The 23,137-nt window shown below is 39.5% G+C and overlaps 1 protein-coding gene across 2 annotated transcripts in view; it reads left to right on the forward strand.

Moving 5' to 3' along the window:
- LOC135104963 (E3 ubiquitin-protein ligase UHRF1-like) overlaps positions 1–23,137 on the forward strand; it is a 195,803-nt gene that overhangs the window by 94,249 nt on the left and 78,417 nt on the right. For both annotated transcript variants that reach the window (XM_064012792.1, XM_064012793.1), the window contains exon 7: positions 8,254–8,485. In XM_064012792.1, coding sequence (XP_063868862.1) covers positions 8,254–8,485 — 232 coding nt within the window. The remainder of the gene's footprint in view (positions 1–8,253; positions 8,486–23,137) is intronic.

Below are 23,137 nucleotides of genomic sequence, written 5' to 3' on the forward strand. Positions count from 1 at the left end.
CTCATATGAACTCTGTAACTAGGAATATAGTTGTACATCTTCACCTTTACAGTCAGACAATGAATCTTTCACATGGGTAACATGGGACTACCTGGAGGAGGCAGTTGACATCAGCTGAAATGATAATTACTGCCTCTGAAGTCTCAAGCACTGGACTGATTTGTAATGGATCAGGGGATGCTGTGAACTTTCCCATAACCCAGCTATGACTTCACTGAATATTTCCTTTTGTGTCTCACAACACAAGGGGGCAGTCACAGCATGCCCTCTAAAGACTACTCTTCTCCTAAACACAACTCTACATGCACTTAATACACACACACACACACCCTTCACTCAAAATTTTAAATTTTATGGTGGTACCTACACCAACCTTGGAGTCCTTGTTTTGGGAGGGGACCACAAATGTCCCCAGGTCAACTCGAAGTCCCTGTTTTGGGAGGGAACCACAAATGTCCCCAGGTCAGACTGCTCATCTTCTGGTATCAACCCTAAGTGTCTTGACACACCCCACAACTTTTTCTTCATTAACTTAGGCAGCATTTGTGGCCTCAGATCTGATTGTTAATTTGTGCTATGCCACCTCTCCTCAACTAAACATCATCTTTTTATCACTGAAATGTAGGTGTCTGAGGCAACTGACAATAGCCTACTTTCTCTATCTTCATTTTCAATCCAAAGCTGGATGTTGTGTCTATGTGCACAATGACCTAATTTGCTCTCATGTCCATGCTCTTGAATCTTCCAAATTTTCTACCATCTGACTGTGACCATGGAGACATTCTCAAACTAAATTTATCTGTGCTCTATACCTCTCACCTAACTCCTTGGGCAATAAAAAATTCTTTGACTTTAACTTCCAAAGTGGAGCACATCCTGACTCTTCTCTTTTGCTGAGATCTCCATTCTTGGAGACTTCAATGTTCACCACCAGCTTTGGCTTTCCTGCCCCATCACTGACCAACCTGATGAAATAACCTTTAACTTTGCTATCCTCCTCAACCTAGAACAATTAGTGTAATACCCTACTCATGTTCCTTACCATCTTCGAGAGAAGTCCAACATTCTTGACCTTTTCCTAATCTCTAATTACAGAAGTACATGAGACTTACTGTAGGTTAGTTGAAATGTGCTTCGGATTTTGCGAAACACATCACGTCTGCTAGATGGTAGAGTTCACATGAGATACACTACACTTCGCCACACAGTCAGTTTTTAAAGATACAACTACCCACATGAAATATTATCTCCCAACCCTTCCAGTCCTTGAATTTTTGTTGTGTAAACCAAGAATCATCAATTAACAAAGGGAGGGAGTGGAGGGCATGTGAACTCTACCATCTAGCAGACGTGATGTGCCTCGCAAAATCCGAAGCACATTTCAACTAACCTACGGTAAGTCTCATGTACTTCTGTAATTTTACTTCGGCAAATCACTTGTCTGCTAGATGGTGCCGTTCACATGAGATTTTAAAGTCATGTGGGTGTTGTATGTAAAGGGTTCTGTCAAAATTCACATTTTGTAAATAGGTATAAATAAAAGTTCCTATTACAAAAACCCCATTGTCATTTATGAAAATAGAACATGATTTTTACTGCTGATAACATTTCAAACCTTACATTATACTGAGCCTAGCACTGCTTCTTGAAAAGGGTCTATTTCCCCTTGTATATCCTTATTATAATATTTAGCAAATGTGGCTTCCTGCGTCCAACCAGCTTTTGCCATGATGGTGGCAATAGGCACATCCAGTGCCTTTGCCTTAGACACTGACGCAGGTCTAATACTACCTGCTGTGTACCTCTTGGTATCAATCCCACACTTACATAACATGGTTTTAAGCCACCTTGCCACCATGTCCTTAGAAGCACTCCTATGAGGTTTTATATAACTTATGAGTAATCTCCCATCTGCATTTCCAGATTCTGTCCTTAGCCTCTCAGTTCTTTCTATATATTCTTTCATAGCCTTAACTACACACAATCTGTAATCCTGAGGATAAGCTTTAAATACAATAGTACGAACATTAAATTTTGGCCTGCATTGTTTGATGTTACCTCCTAACAAAACTGAAACAGATTCTTCTCCAAATGCCATATTCACCAACAATAAGTGCAAAGTTTGGATCCTGGCTGCTTGTGTCATTGCCATCAGCATCACCATTTTTAGCGATAAGTCTTTCAGTGTTAGGCTGTGTAGTGGTTCCATGAGTCTTATCTTTTGTAATACAAGTTTCACATCCCAGGTCGTTGCGTACCTGGGTGTAGAAGGGCGTAAGTTGAAGACTCCCCGCAGAAATCTGTTGACAAGTGGGTGATTGCCCGCTCTGCAGCCTTCCACCATAATTCCTATTGCAGATAGAGTCCCTCTCGCCATGTTAATGCTTTCATAACCCACATTCCTTTGAAAGTTACGAGACAGAAAGTTTAATATATCTGCTATAGATGGTGCAATGGGATTAATGTTCCCTCTACTACAAAAGAGTGTCCACCTCTTGATGTGAGTGTTGTATTGTCTACCTGTTGCTGGTTTCCAAGAGGCCATAATGATTTCTGTACCTTCTTTAGATATGCCACGTTCTCCAAGTTGTTTCTGGACAACTGACAAGCCATCAAATTTGTGTGTTTCATTATTGGGTGTTCCTCAGCAGTTGACAGATGCATTAACACATTTTTCCTTCTCTCTATGACCCGAGGGTCGTCTACTAGCATCCGAAGGAGCACCCCCATCCACGGTTGTGATGGCCAAAGTGGCACTATGATCCATCCTCTGGTCCTTTCCTCCCTTAACTTCTGCAGACATCTAGAGATCAGAGAGAAGGGAGGAAAGAGGTAAACCAATTTAAATTTAGCCCATGGAATTGTAACTGCATCAATATATGCAGCCTCTGGATCTGGTGTCCATGCACAGAATGGAGTCATTTGTTTGTTCAAATGTGAAGCGAATAGGTCTATACAAGGATTCCCAAATATAGAACACAATTCCTTAAATATCTTCTCATTCAGCTGCCACTCATGTCTGTCATTAAAGGAACGTGATGCCTCGTCGGCCATGACGTTACATTTGCCTGGTATGTGGGAAGCTGTCAGCCATACCCCATTACTAAGACACCATTCCCAGATGTTCCTACTAATGTCATCACAAACTATTGACTTAACACCTCCCATCTCATTCATGTAATTAATCGCTGTGGTGTTATCACATAACACCCTGACGTGTAAACCTCTAAGGAGATGTGTAAAAGATCTCAATGAGAATAACATAGCCAATAATTCACGCATTAATGTGCGAACGCACCTCTTCAGGGGACCATCTATCATTGGTAGTGATGCTATTTTGGCAACCTGCCCATCCTAGATTTTAAGCATCTGTGAACAACTCAGTATCTGGTGCATTTCTGAATATTTTCCTGTTTTGATTCTCCAATTCCTTAATCCACCAGTTCAAATCTGTTCTAATCTCCTCTGTAATGTTCATCCATCTATTAAAGTCTCATCCTATAATCCCCCGTCTTATTCTTCCTCAGAAAAACTGGTGAAAGTATTTGTTGATCCTGTCTATGTGTCTCTATGATGGCCTTTATCTATAACAATTTTTTAACCTCCTAATGCATAATCAGTTTATCTTCCTCACTAAAGACATACTGTATATCCTCTCTAAATAAATATCCGATATTAGCTTCATCTATATTCAGATGACAATGTTCCACCATATCCAAAATGAACAGGTCACTTGTAATCACACGCCATTTATTGATAAACTTGTGAAGTTGCCCAGCCTCAAATTGTTCTTTCACCTGGGTTAACGCCGGGGGTTATGTTGACCCCAGCCTCTCACGTTTTTTGTTGTCCAAGTTTGAGCAGGGTAGGAGCGCCTGTGTTCACCACTGGAGGGCATCCTGCGAAAACCATATGGCTGATATCTGGATGGGAATCCACAGGAGGAGGCCTTGGCAAAAAAGTTACATTGTTTACCTCCACCAAATCTGCCACTGCTTGCAGTCCAAGATGTAGGCTTCTTAAAAGTGAATTTGGTTTTCAGCCTTTCTGCCTCCTCAATATTTCTGTTGGCTTGTGACAGGTCATCCCCAAACAATAGACCCGTCATGGGAGCCTTGTCAGCACACAAATGAGAATATTTGGGATTAATGTCCCTCTTTATGATATGTTGACTGTTCAAGTTATTTCTGTAGTGGGCATTACCCAATAATGCCAATGCACCATTGAGCATGGCCACCTCATTTGCAATAATTTGGTGCTCTTCATCACGTGCCACCTTGTCTAGCACAGTAAGCGATTTTACAACAATAGTAGCTGCCTTGGTAATATCTTTTTCCCGCTTCCCTTAAGCGGAAGTCTGCCTTCTTTGCCTCTGCAGGCAGTGCGTCCAGGACCTGTGGGTTGCAATCCACTTGAGTTAATGCATGGCAGTTATTTGGTCTAAATGTCACCTCATCCTCTAGAATGGCTTTGTAATCTTCCTGCCTCATGCCATTAATAAACAAGTGGTTCACCATTACAGCAATTTCCTTGTCAAGTTCTTTTGAGACAGTTTCCATGGGTCCATAATTCTTAGCACCTTGTAACAATATACTATCATGAGAAACATCCCTCTGGATTTCCTCTTCCTCATCACTGTCCTCCCTCAGTGGAGTTCTAAATCCAGAAAATCCTGCCTGTGATTCCTGAGAATCAGGCATCAAAGTACGAGATTATTTGACACCTACAGGGGAGCATTGTTATGAACTGCTTTTGACTTCACAGCCCTATTTTCCTTCTTAAGCTTGTCCATGTCTTTCCTCAACTCAGTCAAAGCATCCATAATCATGCCCAAAGAAGGCGCAGTGCTGTCTTCACCAGTGTATTTTGGAGAAGGGGAAGGTGACCGAGAGTAACTTAACCTCTCATGATGAGTAGAACGGCTCTTAGATCTGGATCTTTCTTCATGTTTACTCTCCTTATGTAGTTCCTTTACCTTAGCTGAGGTGCGTGGCATGCTGGTAGTTCTGAATCTCTCAGGACTGGGGCAAGCATCAGAAGGCGTCCTAGACATGGCGGCTAATGTTAACAAGACGCCACCCCTTTTAACAGCAGTTCCTTTTATAACCCCACGGGTGCCTTAACCTCACACACAGGGTAACTTTAAATCAAAAACTCCTTCCTTATAGTAATCTGGGAAGTCAAATGCCCCCAGGCTTGTAAATAAGGCAATATTCCTCTTGCCCCAATAATGGGTAGCAAGATGGAACCATCTCGCACCTATGTCGGCTCACGAGAGTGCCCAAATATTGTTATATATACGTATATGTAGCATAAAATATTTGCCAATAATCCGCCTTATACCAAGTAACGGATATCATATCACCAATAATCCGCCCTTATATAAGATAATGGATATTTATAGTCCATAATCCGCCCTTAAATCAGGTAACAGATTCAAATAGGCAACACTCCGCCCTTATCAGGTAACGGATATCCATAGGCAATACTCCGCCCTATAATGAGGTAACGGATAACTAAAGACAATATTCCACCCTTATAACAGGTAATGGAAATCATAATACACAATCCAAACAAGAAAACTAATATTCCTATCACTCCTCGATAACAGAAGTCGTAACAACTGAACAGGAGGCAGGACCGACGTCCGACTTGTGTGGTGTCTGCATAGTAACTGACTGTGTGGCGAAGTGTAGTGTATCTCATGTGAACAGCACCATCTAGCAGACAAGTGATTTGCCGAAGTAAAATCCTTCTACTTATGCTATTACTCTGTCTTCTCTGTTGGGCTCTTCCAATCACAACCTCATCTGTATCTTGTCCTATTGCTCCAATTCCTCCTCTGGGTCCACCAAACCAGAGGTCCCTCTGGTGTTTTGCCTTTGTTAACTGGGGGACCTGAGGAGGCATCATTTAGATTTTCCTTGGAATGAATACTGCTTTCATGACAGAGACCAGTCTCTGTGTGCTAAGCACATGACAGAGGTGATAGTGTCTGGCATGGAGGCATACATTCCTCACTCTATCTCTCACTCTAAACCTTCCAAACCTTGGTTTAACACAGCCTGTTCTAGTGCTATACATGAGAGAGAGGTGGCCCAGAAATGGTACTTGAGCCTTCCATCACAAGAATCTCTTGCACTTTATATGTCTGCCCAGAATCATACCTAATCTATTCTCCAACTACCCAAAAGCTCCTTCATCAATAGAAAATGTCAAAATCCTTCTACATCTAACTCCCCTCATGACTTCTGGCACCTACCTAAAAAAATATCTAATAACTTTACTTTTCATCTTTCCCTCCCTTATTTCAACCTGATGGCATCACTGCCTTAACCCTCAGAAGGCTTAAGGACCTGATTGGGTTCTTCCTGTTTTTCTCCAAAACTGTGCCTCTGTGCTTTCACCTTGCCTAGTCAAACTCTTCCAACTCTGTCTATTAACATCTACCTTTCCTTCTTGGTGAAAGTTTGCCTACATTCAGCCTATTAATAAAAAGGATGACTGCTCTAATCCCTCAAAATTGCTTTGATTTCCTACCTCTAAAGTTTTTAAGTCTATCCTCAAAATTAAGATTCTTAAACATCTATCACTTCACAACCTTATATTTGATCATCAGTATGGGTTCCATCATGGCCACTCTACTGGTTTTCTTTTCTGGCTTTCCTTTCTAAGTCTTGGTCATCTTTTAAGGATTTTGGTGAAGCATTTGCTATTGCCTTATAAACATATCAAAAAGCTTTTGACAGAGTCTGGCACAAATCTTTGATTTCCAAACTACCCTTCTATGGCTTTTATCCCTCTCTCTAACTTCACTTCAAATTTCCTTTCTGACCATTCTATTGCTGTTGTGGTAGATGGTCACTGTTCTAGTTTATTAACAGTGGCGTTCCTTAAGGTTCTGTCTTGTCACCCACTCTCTTTCGATTATTCATTAGTGATCTTTTTAAACCAAACTTCTAGTCCTATCCACTCCTGTACTGATGATACCATCATACACTTTTCCATGTCTTTTTTGTAGATATCTAACTCTTCAGGAATTACACGGCATACACAGGGAACTCACTTCTTATCTCTCTAAAATTTCTATTTGGGTCAGAGCAATCTTGGTATTGTTCAATACTTCAAAAACTCAATCCATCCATCTATGAACCTGACACAACCTTCCAGAAAACTATCCCCTTCAATGACACTCAACTCACTGCACCCAAGTTTTTTTTTTTTTTTTTTTTTTTTTTTTTTTTTTTTTTTTTTTTTTTGCCAGTAGCCATCTAACAGAAAAAAAAAAGACAACTTGCTATGGAATTCATGGCTAATGCAGAGTCCCCTCCATCATTACACCCTCTGTCCCTCTAAATTAAACCATGCAATTTGAATAATCTTGAAGAGGAAAAGTGCTTGTTGGGTCTTTTACTTTCACTTATTACACTATGACTTAAACTGCTTCAAGAGAGGAGTATCAAAATAGCTCTGGAATTAACTTTCCCTACATTTTTTTTAAATCTTTTATTTTGGAGAGATGCAAGAACTTTGTTGACTCTTTTTTCCCCCATATTTAAGTATTCTTTTTCATTCACTTCACACATAAAAAAAGTCCATGCTTCCATTTCCCTCTTGCCTTCCCCCTGTTCCCTGTTGCTGATTTTTTTGTTTTATTTTATTTTATTTATTTATTTATTTATTTATTTATTTATTTATTTATTTATTTATTTATTTATTTATATATATATATATATATATATATATATATATATATATATATATATATATATATATATATATATATATATATATATATATATATATATATATATATATATATATATATATATATATATATATATATATATATATATATATATATATATATATATATATATATATATATATATTTTTTTTTTTTTTTTTCTTTCTGTGACTTCTGTGATGGAGTTCAAGTACTAAGATAGCCATTTTGATCTGTGGAAATGCATTAGGAATTGCAGATGACATATGGAACACAGAAACAATGGTACTTAAGAAAGCATTTCAAACATGGCAGAGGCACAAGAGACAGTACATCACCACTAAAGGTTTCTCCTTTGAAGGATATAGAATCTAAATTTAAGCCAAGTATGACTTTTTCCTGTGAATAGTCTTGCACAGTCTTGCAGTGTTTTAATCTCACTTCTTGTAAATGTATGTCATCATTCATTTGAGTGCTCTCATTCAGTATAAAAAGTTTCTTGTGTGTACCATAATGATGATTTCCAGGTTCTGTCCACTGTGTAAGAATGATGATACTGAGATTGTGAAGGCTGGAGAGAAGCTGAAAGACAGCAAGAAGAAGGCCAAGATGGCATCTGCCAAGGGAAACACCTCCCGTGACTGGGGCAAAGGGTTTGCATGTGCTGGCCGCCAGAAAGTTTGCACCATTGTTCCACAGAATCACTTTGGCCCTGTCCCTGGTGTGGAGGTTGGCACTCTTTGGAAATTCAGGCTGCAGGTATAGTATTGACTTATATTTCCTGATGTACATTTTCCTAATCTTGTGTTGGTAATAAGGAAAATATTTGGAGTTATCATGCAGGTGTCATGTTCAGTTGCATCTACATAAGATATATTAAAGGCATGTATTTGCATCAGGATTGTCTGGTTTATAAGGTAAAATTTGATGCCATCCATTCCTTTTTTTTTTTCACATAAATGTCTTTCTTCTACATTCCTTCATCCTCTATGGATGATGAAAACTGTGTATAGATCAGCCAATTTTAGCCTTATTTAAAAATTCTGAAGACTGGAGAACTGCACATCAGAACCTATGGGGTGGGAATTACTTCATAACTATATGTGCCTTTAAAAGAATGTATTGACAGAATTTTCAGACTCCAATTGTTGTCTGTTACACCAGTAGATAGCAGCATTTGATGTGTGTATTTATCTAGTTGTAATTTACAGGGCTTGAGCTACGCTCGTGTGGTCCCGTTTCCATATCTACACTTATCCATTTTTTCCTTAAAGTTGTGCACACTCATTGCTGGTATTTCCTACTTCTCTTAACAGCAGTTTCTCATTATCTTCTTCTTCCATTCTATTCCACAATTTATAAATGTGTTAAATCTCCCCTTTCTCTTCTTTACATATAAAATGGTAAGGAATATTGGAACAGCATTCCACTACATGGATAAAGATATGATGAGAAAAATAATTACCACCACTCATTTCTACATCCATAGAACCATACTCATTTCTACATCCTCATTTAGCCTGATCCAAACTTCTATATTTCTTTGTGGGAAACTATATTTCTTTATGTTACTCAAGCATCTTCCTTTTCTTAGTTTTTTGCTATGTCCTTGTGAGTAAATGCTATTTCCTACTCCTCTTAGCAGCAGTTTCTCATTATCTACTTCTTCCATTCTATTCCACAATTTATAAATTAAATGAGTGTTAAATCTCCCCTTTCTCTTCTTTGTTCCAATGTTAGCAGATTCATTTCCTTTAACCAGTCTTCATATGTTAATTCTTCCAGTTCTGGAACCATCTTTACCATCCTTTGTATCTTTTCTACTTTTTTCACATGTTTCTTCTTATGGGAAGACCACACTGATTCAGTAACTGATTCCAATTTTGGTCTAATTATGGTGGTAATTACTTTTCTCATCATATCTTTATCCATGTAGTGGAATGCTGTTCCAATATTAGTTACCATTTTATATGTATCTCTGAAAATCTTTTCTACATGCTTCTCCAACTGTTGCCTATCCTGTATTATCACTCCCAGATCTTTCTCTTCTTGTACTTTTATTATTTCTTCATTTCCCATTTTATGTCATTTTGGTCTCTTCACGTTTTTTTCCCATTTCCATTACATGACATTTTTTCACATTAAATTCCATCTCCCATTTCTTACTTCAGTTTCAGATTTTATTCACATTCTCTTGTAAAATGTCACAGACTTTGTTGTTTCTTATATGTCTTTGTAATTTTGCATTATCTGCAAACAAGCTCATGTAACTCTTTACTCCTTCAGGCATATCACTTATGTAGAAGAGGAAAAGTATTGGTGCCAGCACTGATCCTGTTGGTACTCCACTATTTACTTTTCTCCATTTTGATTTTATGTCTTTTACCACCATTCTCATCTCTCTCTCCCCTTTAAGTAACTTTCCATCCAGTTTTTTATTTTTCCATTTAACATCTTCACTATGGCCCAGTGAAAATGGCACTCTGACTCATATCTGGTCTGTCCACACGTGCGAGAATTTGAAGCGTCACTACTGAATATAAGTTTTAACTCAACATGATCATCACCTACTGTATATCAAAATATGCAGAATAACATGATGCACATAATGGGACATTAATTAATTGATCATTTTGAGATACATTTTGAGATAAATACATATAGGAATATTTGAGGTATGACTAGATCCCTTGAATTCTGTTTCCTTATAATAATTGTAATAAACAAATAGATTTGTTGAAAAAAGTGAGGGTCTGGATGTGTGTGTGTGTGTGTGTGTGTGTGATTCACCTACAGTTGTCTGCTGATCACCCAGCCAGCTGTTCCCCTATGGAAAAAGCTCAGAGCTCATAGTGACTGATCTTTGGGTAGGACTGAGACCACTTACACACCACACACCAGGACAGCGAGGTCACAATCCCTTGGGTTACATCCCATACCTACTTGCTGCTAGGTGAACAGGGGCTGCACACTAAGAGGCTCACCCAATTGCCTTGCCACTCCTGGGATTCGAACCCAGGCCTTCTTGGTTGTGAGCCGAGTGTGCTAACCACTACACTATGCAGTGTGTGTGTATGTGTGTGTGTGTGTGTGTGTGTGTGTGTGAGAGAGAGAGAGAGAGAGAGAGAGAGAGAGAGAGAGAGAGAGAGAGAGAGAGAGAGAGAGAGAGAGAGAGAGAGAGGGGGGGTGGGGGGGGGGGTAAATAGGCTGCTGTCTAGCCACTGCGCCACCGTCTAGGCATGTGCATGCATGCATGTGTGATTGTGTGTATTTACCTAGTTGTATTGTATGGGGCACAAACCAAAGCTCATTTTGTCCTGTCTCCACAACGATATTTATCCAGTTTCTTTTTAATCATATGTACACTGTTTGCCACAACTACCTCTTCCTTCAGTTCATTTCAGATTTCATTAGTTCTATATAGGAAGATGTCCTTGATGTTCTTGATGTCACTTGAACATCCACTCGTCTTTATTTTCTTCTCATGCCCCCTCATCTATCTCTCTCCCTCCTCTCTGTGGTAACAAGTCATTTCTATCCATTCTTTCTATATAGTCTACTAATTTGTACATTGTTATAGGGCCTCCTCTTTCTCTTCTCTCTTATAGTGTTGGTAATCCCTTCTCTTCTAGTCTTTCTTCATAGTTTAAGTCTTTCAATTCTTGTACCACCTTCGTCACTATCCTCTGTATTCTTTCCAGTTTCAGTATATCCTTTTTTCTCTGTGGAGCCCAAACTACTGCTGCATATTCCAGTTTAGGTTATATCATGCTTGTTATAATTTTCTCCATCATTTCTTTATCTAAACAGTTAAATGCCACCCTAATGTTTGTTAACAAGTTGTATATAGAACCAAATATTTCATTTATGTACCTTTTAGGTGATAGTGTCCTGAATCATAAGCTTAGTGTGTGTGTGTAATAATAATAATAATAATAATAATAATAATAATAATAATAATAATAATAATAAATGGTTTATTATTCAGGCAGTTTACAAAGTGAAAATGTACAGAGGGGGTGTGGAAATAATTATCATTAATCCTAAAGCTAAGTCTAATCTAGAAGCGAAATACTATTGATTGATGGCTCGCACCATGGTAGGAATCACACTAAGTCTGTACCGATCCGTGCGCGGTGCCTTTAGGGGCATTATCTTGTTGTGGTGTTTGGTGGCATGGACAGGGTGAGGCACATCAGGTGGCAGCATGTGCCTGAGATGTGGATGATGTAGAAGTCCCCTTCCAAACTTCTCCAGAGCCTCTCAGTGCCTGGTGGATAGTCTGGATAGATTCAGGGTGGTCAGGGCTTCATCATAGGTGGTGTAGGCAGGGCCAAGGATGACCCTGCACGCCCTTTTCTGCACACTCTCCAGCTGGAGCCGTTGAGTGTGTGTGAGGGAGGAGGACCACGCTGGGGAGGCATACATGAGTTTGGGGAGGATGAAGGTGAGGTACACCCCCTTTAACTTGTCTGTCGGCATCCCCAGCGACCTGAGTCTGCGCAGCATGTACAACCTGTAGGTAGCAGATCTTACGATGCTGGCGACATGCTGCTTCCAGGTCAGCTGGTTGTCCACCATGACTCCGAGAAGCTTGGCACATTGGACCACCTGGAGGGGGTAAGGGCCCACTGTGAGCTGGGGAGGGGGCACTGGTACAGAGGAGGTACAGAATTGCATCACCACAGTTTTGCTGTGGTTGATGGTCATCCTGCTCTCCTCCGTCCACGTCTGCAGTTGCTCTAAGATTGCTTGCAGTGACAAGTAGTCCAGATTCTTGTTGGAGACTGGGACGCCCATGGTGCAGTCATCCACATACTTCCAGCGATGGGGGATGTTAGTGAGGGCGTCGTTAATCAGGAGGAGGAAGCATAGCAGACCCATCTTGGTCCCCTGGGGGACCCCACATGTCAGCTGTTGGAAATTAGAGACAGAACCCTGATAGCGAACGGCCTGACGCCTCTCTGTGAGGAAGTCGGCTAGCCATGCTACCAGGTTAGGAGGGAGACCCAGACTTATTGCTTTGCTGATGACAACAGTGTGATCAACAAAATCAAAGGCTTTTTTGAAGTCCACAAAAAACAAGAGCTAGAGAGGTGTTTTGCTTGTCCAGGTGGCTGTGGATGAATTCAAGGAAGCTGGTCAGGTAATGGGAGGTGGAGGTGGCTTTAATATTTCCAAACTGACTGATATCCACAGTATTCCAAATTTTGGTGTAGGCCCAGTCATACACAAAATCTTCACAAATAAGGCTAGGGATGGGGGTGATAGAGACTGGCCTGAGGTCACTGAGTGACTGTGGACTGGAAGTTTTGGGGATGGGGGTAACGTAAGATGTCTTCCAGTCTGTGGGGCAAGAGTGTTGGGAGAGAGAGGCATTTATTATGGAGCATAGTAGTGTTGCTAGCTCTGCAGCAAACTCCTTTGTAAATTTTTATAGGAAGGTCAGTGGGTGTGGTGGATATTGGTTCAAATTTAAGTATTCTCTTAAAAACATCCATCGCCTGAACAGTGGGGGGAGGGGAGGGAGTGGGAAGATAGACAGGAAGCAGAGTGGTGTGGAGGGGAGGAAAGGTCTGACAGGTAGCGGCAAAGTGATTGTTAATCTCCTGAGCCGTGAGATTAGCAGGAAGGTGTGAGGTGCAAGGAAGAGATGAAGTGTGCTTTTGTAGGCCACACAAAGCTTTGATCTTAGTGTACCACTGTCTGTTGTTGGCCAGCTTGAGGTGGTGTATCTTGTCCAGGTAATAGCTTGCCTTGGCAGCCATAATCTCCCTGATCACTCTGTTTCTTAGTTTCCTGTATAGGACTGGGCAGGAGTGGAACGCCCAGGTCCACTGACGCATGAGTCTTTTAATGTGGGGCATTATCCAGGGGGCATCAGACAGTTGCACTGTGATGCTCTTGGCTGGGAAGTACTGGTGGAACGCTTCTGTGGTGGTGACGACGTAATTGTGCCATTTTGAGTGGACGTCCTCCTCATCCAGCACCTGGGTCCACAGTTTTGCCCTCATGGCTGAGTCTGGCATGGGGCGGTGGGTCCTGGTGACAGCTGACCGGGGGGTCAAGGTTGTGGGTGTGGGTGTCCACAGTATAGAGAGGTAGGTGTTCCGTCCCATGGGAGGCAGCGGCTTGGGGGGCGAGTACTGCTAGCCCAGGTCCGTCAATATAAGGTCGAGGGTGGCTTGCTGGTGGGTGGGGAAGTCCATCACCTGGGTGAGGTGTAGCTGGTGTTGGATATTGCTGATATCTAATTTGTTAAAGTCCCCACAGCTTGGCGGCAGGATACCTCACCCTCAGGGCATCAGCCGTGCCAGTGATGTGAGTGGTGAGTAACTGTGCTGTGGTGGCTCGTGGGGGGTGGTACACTATGCACACGAAGATGGAGGTTGTGTTGCTGGGATGGCATGGGGGCGTAACTCTCACCCACAGAGCCTCTACTCCAGCAGGAATATCAACAGGGAGGTGTGAGGGGCTGAGGGCAGAGCGGCAGAAAACGGCCACTCCACCCCCCCTGCATCCTGTCCTGAGGTGATGGTAGAGCTGGTAGTCCTGTATCATGCACACCTCAGGAACAATCTGCCACGCCTCAGTAACCGCCACAATGTCCGCACGAGTAAGACTCACTGTCACAATCAACTCGTCCATCTTGTTGGCCAGAGACGTCACATTAAATAAGAGGAGGGAGGGAAGACTGTACCATACATGCTGCACTTCAAAGTGTTTGTATTCCCTCTTCTCTACCCTGTGGTCTTCTCTGGCACTGGAGGTCACTACCATGATGGGACGTGCCACATTTTTACCTCCTCTCGATCCGCAGTTCCGAAATAGTTTCAAGATCTTAAGACACTGTATCACAGTGGGAGGCGGGTAACCGGATCCTTGCCTACAGCGCAGGAGATACTTGCATTCATACGTTTGCACTGAAGCACACATTATTCTTTATGTATCGACACGCACTCACTAAATGTGTTCACAAGTACAACAATCCCATCAGGACGAGCCTAAAACTAAAAACTAAAAGTTGAAAACAGAAAAAACTGAGGTCACTATCAATAGGAGGCGAGGAAGGCCAACATGCTGGCCGAGGCTGCTCTAGAGCGACTAAGGTCACACGTCCTTCCCGTGTGAGGTCAAGACGGTGTGTGTGTGTTTACCTAGTTGTGCTTTATGGGAAAAGAGCTATGCTTGTGCTGTCCCATCTTCATATCTTTTAATATCTAGCTTAGCCTTGAATCCATGTATACTTTCTGCATTTACTATCTTCTCATCCAGACTGTTCCATACATCAATACTTCTATATGGGAAATTATACTTTTTTGACGTCTCTTCTACAAGCACTCCTCTTCAGCCTCTTTCCATGTCCATTAGTGTCCCGTGTATCCCAGACCATTAAGTCGCTCCAGTCCACCTCCTCTACTCCCTCATATGCTTTATATATCGCAATCAAGTCTCCCCTTTCTCTCCTCTTTTCCAACATTGGTAGATGTATCCTTGCCAGTCTCTCTTCATATGACAAGTCCCTGATACTTGGTACCATCTTTGTAGCTGCTCTCTGAACTCTCTCCAACTTCCTTATATCCTTTTTCTTGTATGGCAACCACACTACTGCTGCATATTCTAGTCTAGGTCTTATCAGCGACACGATCATCTTCCTGACCATCTCTTCATCCATATATGCAAAGGCCTGCCTTATTCTTCTCAACAAGTTATAGGTTTCTCCTGTAATTTTGCTAATGTGTCTCTCCAGGGTCAGGGTCCTAGTCACTGTAACACCATGATCCTTTTCCTCTTCTGCTCCACTCAACCTTACACCATTCAACACATAATTTCCTTTTACTCTTCTTGTACTTTTTCCAAATTCTATTACTTTACACTTCTTCAAATTAAATTCCATTTCCCATCTATAACTCCACTCTGATATCTTGTTCAGGTCTCCTTGTAACATTCCACAATCCTCTGCACTCTCAACTTTCTTCAGCAACTTTGCGTCATTCGCAAAAAGGCTCATGTAGCTATTCACACTCTCCGTCATATAATTTATATAGACTGCAAACATGATTGGTGCAGGTACTGAGCCTTGGTGTACTCCACTTATGACTTCCCTCCATGATGATTTTTGATCTTTTACCACCGTTCTCATTTATCTGTTTGTCAAGAAATTTTCCATCCATCTCAGCAGGCCCCCCCTTAGCCCACCATTATGCTTCAACTTCCACAACAACTTCCTGTGTGGCACTTTATCAAAGGCCTTCTTCAGGTCTACATAAACACAATCAGCCCATCCATCTCTTTCTTGCATTATATCCACCACTCTAGAATAAAAACTCAGTAAGTTTGTAACATACGATCTCCCTCTCCTAAATCCAAATTCTTGCTTCACTTCATTTCCTTCTAGGTACTGCATCCATTTATCCTTCACCAATCTTTCACACATTTTTGCACACCACACTTGTTACTGACACAGGTCTATAGTTTAAGGGCTCCTCTTTACTACCACCTTTGTAGATTGGCACTATGTTGGCTCTCTTCCATTCAATTGGGACTCTACTTTCAATTAGGGAGCTCTCAATAATAATATGTATTACCCATGTCAACTGCTGATTGCACTCTTTTAGTATCCATCCTGACACTCCATCAGGTCCAGGGGCCTTCCTGTCCCTCCATCTGTTTCTGGACATCCTCTTCAGTCACTTGGATTTCCCCCAGACCCATTTCCTCACTCATCTCACTCTGCCACAAAAATGTTCTCTCTTTTGTGAATACTGATTGAAAACTCCTGTTCATTATTTCTGCCAATTCAGCCGGATCCTGCCACATTTGACCATTCACCTTCAGTATGCTTATTCCTTCTCTATTTTTTCATTTTGCTGTTCACATATCTGAAGAATAGTTTTGGTTCCTCTTTGCATTTGTCCATAACATCTTTCTCATAATTTTTCCTTTCTTCTCTAATAACCCTTACATATTCATTTCCTGTAGTTGTGTAGTTTTGCCATAGCTCCTGTGTATTTTTCTTCCGCCATCTATTCCATGCTGTTTTCCTCTCCTCCCTAGCTATTTCACATCTTTTATTATACCAGTCATTGTTATATCTTCTCTTTGTCTCTAATTTCGGTACATATCTTTTCACTCCCTCTTCATAAATATTGATGAAAGCTTCCCAATTCTTTTGCACATTACTTGCTGTAATAAGTGTGCTCCAGTCCACTTTCCCAAATTATCTCATTTGTTCAAAATTTGACTTACCATAATTAAATCTTTCACTTTTATAATCTTCACATCTACTTTCCTCTCTTTTTTCTTTAATACAAAACCTTATCATGACATAGTCGCTTTTTCCTAGTGGACAATTATATTTCATGTCTTCTATAATATCTGCTTCTTTTGATAATACCAAATCAAATCTTGATGGCTCCTCTCCTCCTCTGTATCTAGTGTTTTCCTCAACCCACTGTCATAATATTGTTCATTGCCAGTTTCAGAACCTTATCTCCCCATGAGTCTTCTCCTCCTCTTGTGTTCCACTCCTCCCAATTTATCTCTTTACAATTAAAATCTCCCATTATAACAATTTTGTTGTTTTCTTTAATTTTCTTTACAAGCCATTCTTTTGTCTCACTCAGCAACTGTTCATGCTCTTGTCTATTGCAGGCCTTTGTTTTTGGTGGGACATAAACACTGTGACATATCATATTCCTCTTCTTCCATTTATTAGTTATAATAAATTGTAATGTTCTTCCATTTATTAGTTTTAAGTTTAGGCATTCCACCAAGCCTTCTGCCTTTTCCACACTCTCCACCCTCATACCCTTTTTAACAAGCATCATCACTCCACCTCCTCCTTTTTCACATCTGTTTCTTATCCACATATTGTACTTTCCCCCTCCTAAATGTGGTGTCTCTGAATCTCTTAGTTTAGTTTCTACCATTGCCATGACGTCTGGTTCATTTGCTTTTATAAATTCATTCACTTCATCCTCACTGAAACTAAACCATCTACATTAGTTTATGCCATTGTCCATGCCCCTCCCTCTCTTACAGCTTACAGCTCTCTCTTACTTCCTCAACCTTAGGTCCATTACTCTCCAGAAAAAAAGTTCCTTTTCCTCTTGTGTTCCCTATTCGTTCTTTTCTTTTGCTTCACTTCTCAATTAATTATGTTTCTTCCTTTCTTCCTCATTCATTTCTCTTCTAATCCAGACTTGTTTAAACTCGTTATTTTTGGCTAGCTTCCACGCATTTGCCAATGTTTCTTCAGCTGCTGTTTGGGATTTTAGTTTGATTTTCAATGGTCTACTTTTTCCTTGATTGTATTTTCCAATCCTGTACACCTCCTCTATTTCATCTTCCAGCTTTGTATCCCCTTCGTTTATCACACTCAGTACTAATTGAGCTGTTTTTAGCTGTTTTTCTTTGTTCTGCTTCTCTTTTATACCAATTTTTTATCTCACTTTCTTCCAGGCCAGTTGTGTGTGTGTGTGTGTGTGTGTTATTTTATGTTAGAATTGGTCATTACTGTGAAATACAAATGTGCACAAGACACACTGAAGTTTTTGAACAATAATAATATTGAAAGTCAAATAAGACATTGTATTATATATGACCTACATTCTGAAAACTAGTATAATATCTGGGGAAGAAAATAATGCCCCACTGGCTGAAGGGACCCAGGACACAGAAGACCCATTCTCGTGTTGAAAAAGTTAATCCTGTATTTTCTAACTTCCATAATACCATGCTGTGGGGAACTTTGTTTAAAGCTATTTTCAGATCTAAATACTCAGAGTCTACATATCAGTCCCGATCATGTGTTATATCAGTCACTTGAATAGAAGCTTATTAAATTGATTACGCATGATCACTTTTGTTTAAAACCCTACTGTTTTTCTGTTATTATATCATGTTTTTTTAAGAAATTTTGTCCACTGTTTCTTTATAATTTTTCACAGATCTTACATACCATGCTAGTTGTTGATACTGGTCTATAGGTTAGTGGTTTTTCTTTCCACTTTTATAAAGTGATACCATATCTGCTTTCTTCCATTCTTCCATTCTGCATTCTTCCAATTGATATTGAGCATTGAATTGTTATATACTGGTTCAAATAATTGTTTCCTGCACTCTTTTAAAATGAAACCAACACCTGGTCCTGTTGCTTTTCTCTCCCAGTTTCTCCATTATTTTTTTAAACCATAATTTCCCTTATTTGCTTTTTATCTTCTTGTCTTGTGATTCTTTAAATTATGATTCTTTTGTGAAAACTTGTTGGAACTTTTTGTTTAATAATTCACACATCTTTTTTTTTTAAGTCTTCATATGTTTCATTTCCATATTTCAGCCTTTCAAAATTTTCTTTCACTTTAATTTTTCCATTACTGAATCTGTAGAACAGTTTAGGTTTGTCCTTGCACTTTTCAGTTATATCCTTTTCATATCATAGAATTACATAGAAACACAGGCCAAAACAGACCTTATGGTCCTCATGAGGCAACCTGACCTAGGACTACTAATGTGATAGAAGACAAGGACAGCAAAGCAGAAGGCTCTCTCCTCATCCTCCACTCCCTCTGGCATAAGCCATGCAGGAAACAAGTTGGAAATAATACATTACAAGGTTAGAGAAGCAAAAACCCCAAAGGAAATCTTATAGGAAGGATTGAGAATAAGTGAAATGAGAAGCCCCTTTCCTGAATGGAAAGAAGTTAATCTCTAACAAATGAATGCTGTTAGGTGCGGATTGGAGGCAAAAAATTTATCAAGACAGCATTTAAAAGTCTATACGGTGTTGCAGTTTATCACGTCTTGAGGAAGCCCATTCCATAGATTAACTACACAGTAGAAAAAATAATTTTTTGGTTCATGAGAGGTGAAGGATTTCCCAACAATTTTGCAACTGTTGCCTCTCATGTAATTTGAAAAATCTATCATGAAATATTTACTGCAGTTCATGTTATCGATGCCTTTGATGATTTTAAACACCTTATTAAGTCACCTCTTAGGCTTGGCATAATTTTTGTTACTCTATACTGAACTTGTTCTAATTTATCTATGTCTTTCTGGTAATAGGCACCATGCTTGAAGGCAATATTCCAAAAGAGGATGGACTAAAGAGTTACACAGAGTGAGGATTGTATCCTTAGATTTATGTTCAAAAGAACTGCCAATTAAGCCAATTATTTTGTTTGCCTTCTTTATGACTTCTGAACATTGTTGGTTAGGTTTTAAGCTACTCGATATTGTTACTCCTAAATCAGTTTCACAGGCTTCACTTTTAAGTTGAGTAGCATTTAAAATATACTTTGCTTTCTTGTTTCGATACCCTATTTGAAGCACTTTACACTTATCTGCATTAAAACTCATTTGTCAGGTTTGCCACCACCCTTATAATCTAGATTATTCTGCATTTCTGTTACTTGTTTGCTAGAGACTATGGAATTTGCTATTTTGGTGTCATCAGCAAACTTCAATATTATACCAGTAATACCCTCATCTATGTCGTTTATATAAACAAAAAAGAGAACAGGTCCTAAGACTAATCCCTGTGGAAACCCACTAATTACATTACTCCAGTTGGATGCTTTTCCCATTTATTACTTTTTTTTTTATCTTTTCTCTTCCTCTCCTTATTTTCACATATTCATTTCTTGCTATCTTAAAGTCTTCTTTATTTCTTTGGTGTCTCTTTTCATTTTTATCCATGCTTCATCTCTTTTTTTTCTTCACTTTTGCATTGAACCACACCTGTTTTCCTCTTTCTTTAGGTTTGTACAATGGAAAATATTTATTTACTCCTGTCTCACATATTTCCATAAAAATGTTATAATGATCTTGCTCATCATTTGCTCTTTTCAGCTTTTTCCAGTCCATTTCTTCATAAAGTTTCTTAAGATCTTTTCCCATAGCTTTTCCCGTTTCCTTTGTATGATTCACTGACATCATTATCAATCTCTATTTCTACCATTATTACAGGATCGCTTTTTCCCATGAGGCACATGCACGTCTTAATTCTTTAGTCAGGCCCAATCCTTTCATTAGTATTAGGTCTAGTGTTGCTGGTTCATTATCTTCCCTATATTTTATATTTTCAGTCAACCATTGGATCATTATGTTTTCCATAGTCAGCTTCAGAAATCTTTCTCCCCATGCAGTCTCATTTCCACCTGCTTCAAAAGTTTCCAAATTTACTTCTTTGCAGTTGAAGTCACCAACTAATAATACTCTTTTATTAATTTTGATTAATTTACTCAAACACTGAATGGTATCTTCTGTTACTTTCTCATATTCTTCCTTGTTCCAAGAATTTATTTTGGGTGGTACATAGATTGTTATTACTCCATTATTGTACACTTACTATTTCTGCTTTTCCTTCCCCATATATCTCTTTTTGTTTTCAACTCTTTTTCTTGTCATTATCATTACACTGCTACCTCCTTTACCAATCCTATCTCTTTCTTCATGTATTGTAGTTATTGTTAATGACTATCTGATTTCCTTCTTTTATCTTTGTTTCCATTTAGCACACCACCTTCAGATTCTTCTCTCTTAAAGTGTTGTAATTCCGGTGTTCTGTGTATCAGTCTGTCTTTGTTGGTGTACATCCCATCCAGTCCTTCATTTTTACCATTTTTCACTATTTTATTTTCATTTATTTTATTATCTTTATGTACCATTTCTTCATTCTGTCCCAAAAACTAAAAAAAAAATTTTTTCTTCTTTTGTTCTTGAATAATTTTTCACTTTTGCTTCTTCAAACATTTCTTTCAATTTTTTCCATTCTTCATTTCTGTTCTTAATGTATATATCCTTGCATTCTTCTATTTCTCTTAGTTTGGATGTTCTTTTCAGTATCTCTTCTGCTGCTTAATGTGATTTTAATCTTATTTTCATAGGTCTTGTTATGCATTCCAGATAAGGCCCCAGTCTAAGTATTTCTTCCACTTCCTCAAGTTTAGTGTCATCTTCATCATTAAGTTTCTTTAACAAATCCTTCACTGTTTTTTCATTCTTCTTTATCTCTTTTCAGTTTGTATATTTTTCTCTTATTCCATAAACTATAACACTTTTCTTATCTGCTGCATCTTATCAAATCTTCATTCTGCATGCGTGTTTGTGTATGTTTATACTAACCAGCTCAGAATGACAGAGCTATTATATGTCAGATGAAACTCAACCATGAGGGAAGGTAGGTCATGCTGCTCTTGCTGCTTATTCTTATCTGCTTTGTCGCTCCACTTCAATCCTTATATTTGTACAGCAAGACTTAAAGATGCCAAAAAAGAGGTCATGCAGTATTGAAGAAGGCTGCTTTAGCATAGCCATGTTGCTTCAGTTGGCAATAACAGACAATTCTAGGAATTCTAGTATTGTGGAGGTAGTTAAAGAAGTGGTAGATAAGAAGCCTTGCCAATGTGCTTTGTTTTCAGTTTTCACCTTTTTAGCTGGGATTACTATTTTGGTGATGAGGTGATGGGTAGTGGCCACAAGACTTGACCATGCCTAAATCAGCCTCAGTTGATGATAACAAACTTGCTAATGGTGGTGCCACACCATATTCTGTCATCTCCTACACATCAGTAACTTAATATGTTGCCAGTGATTGTGGGTTACTTCTGATATTTCCTTTTCAGAAGATACATCAGTAAACTAGGAGGAAAATAAAGGAACAAGATTACCAGGTTTTACAAAAGTGTGGTAGTGACATCAGTGATATTAAGTTAGTCCAATTCACTGATGACCAGTTTGGCCATGTGAAAGGAGAGATGAATGTTTGCAGGAGATCATCAAGGCCATGGGACTGTTAATAAGAATCAAATGATGGAGTTTGTTCCTTTTAACTGGTCAGTTCCAGTGAGAGAAACAGCAGAGAGTACAGACAAGGCTTTAGTGTGAGAGTTAAGGAAAATCAGCCATTCTGTCATATACTTAGCATCACAGGAGGAGAATTTATGAAATGAGTGAGGACTCTGGGAAGAGAAAAGCAAGTGTTGAAACTTTTTTTTGATTTAGGTTTTGCCCAAGAAGGCAGCAGAAGTCTCAGGTCATATTTCACAGTAGTTAGATATCTTGTTTGTGGTGTGTGATTGTTGAGCCACTGATCTGACTTGACTGAGATGGCATCCTGTGTTGTTGAGTTTAATGATTGTGTTAGTTACTTTGGTTTACTTGAGTCCTTTGCTATAAAGGTCACAAGAATTGGAGGCTAAGTTCTACAGGAGGATCATAGAGGTATAGGTTGACATCTGTGAGAGGATGTAATCACAGGAGGGTGACTGACCATCACCAAGACATTGTCTAACCTAGTAGGGACATGGAGGAGTGGACAGTGGTGTTCAGGGAAACCAAAAAGGATGGAGCCCTCCAAGAAGCCTTGCCTTACTGAGAGGTGCCATATGTAAATGAGGAATCTTT

This window comes from Scylla paramamosain, chromosome 11 (genome assembly GCF_035594125.1).
Source record: "Scylla paramamosain isolate STU-SP2022 chromosome 11, ASM3559412v1, whole genome shotgun sequence".
In the NCBI taxonomy this organism is placed as follows: domain Eukaryota; kingdom Metazoa; phylum Arthropoda; class Malacostraca; order Decapoda; family Portunidae; genus Scylla; species Scylla paramamosain.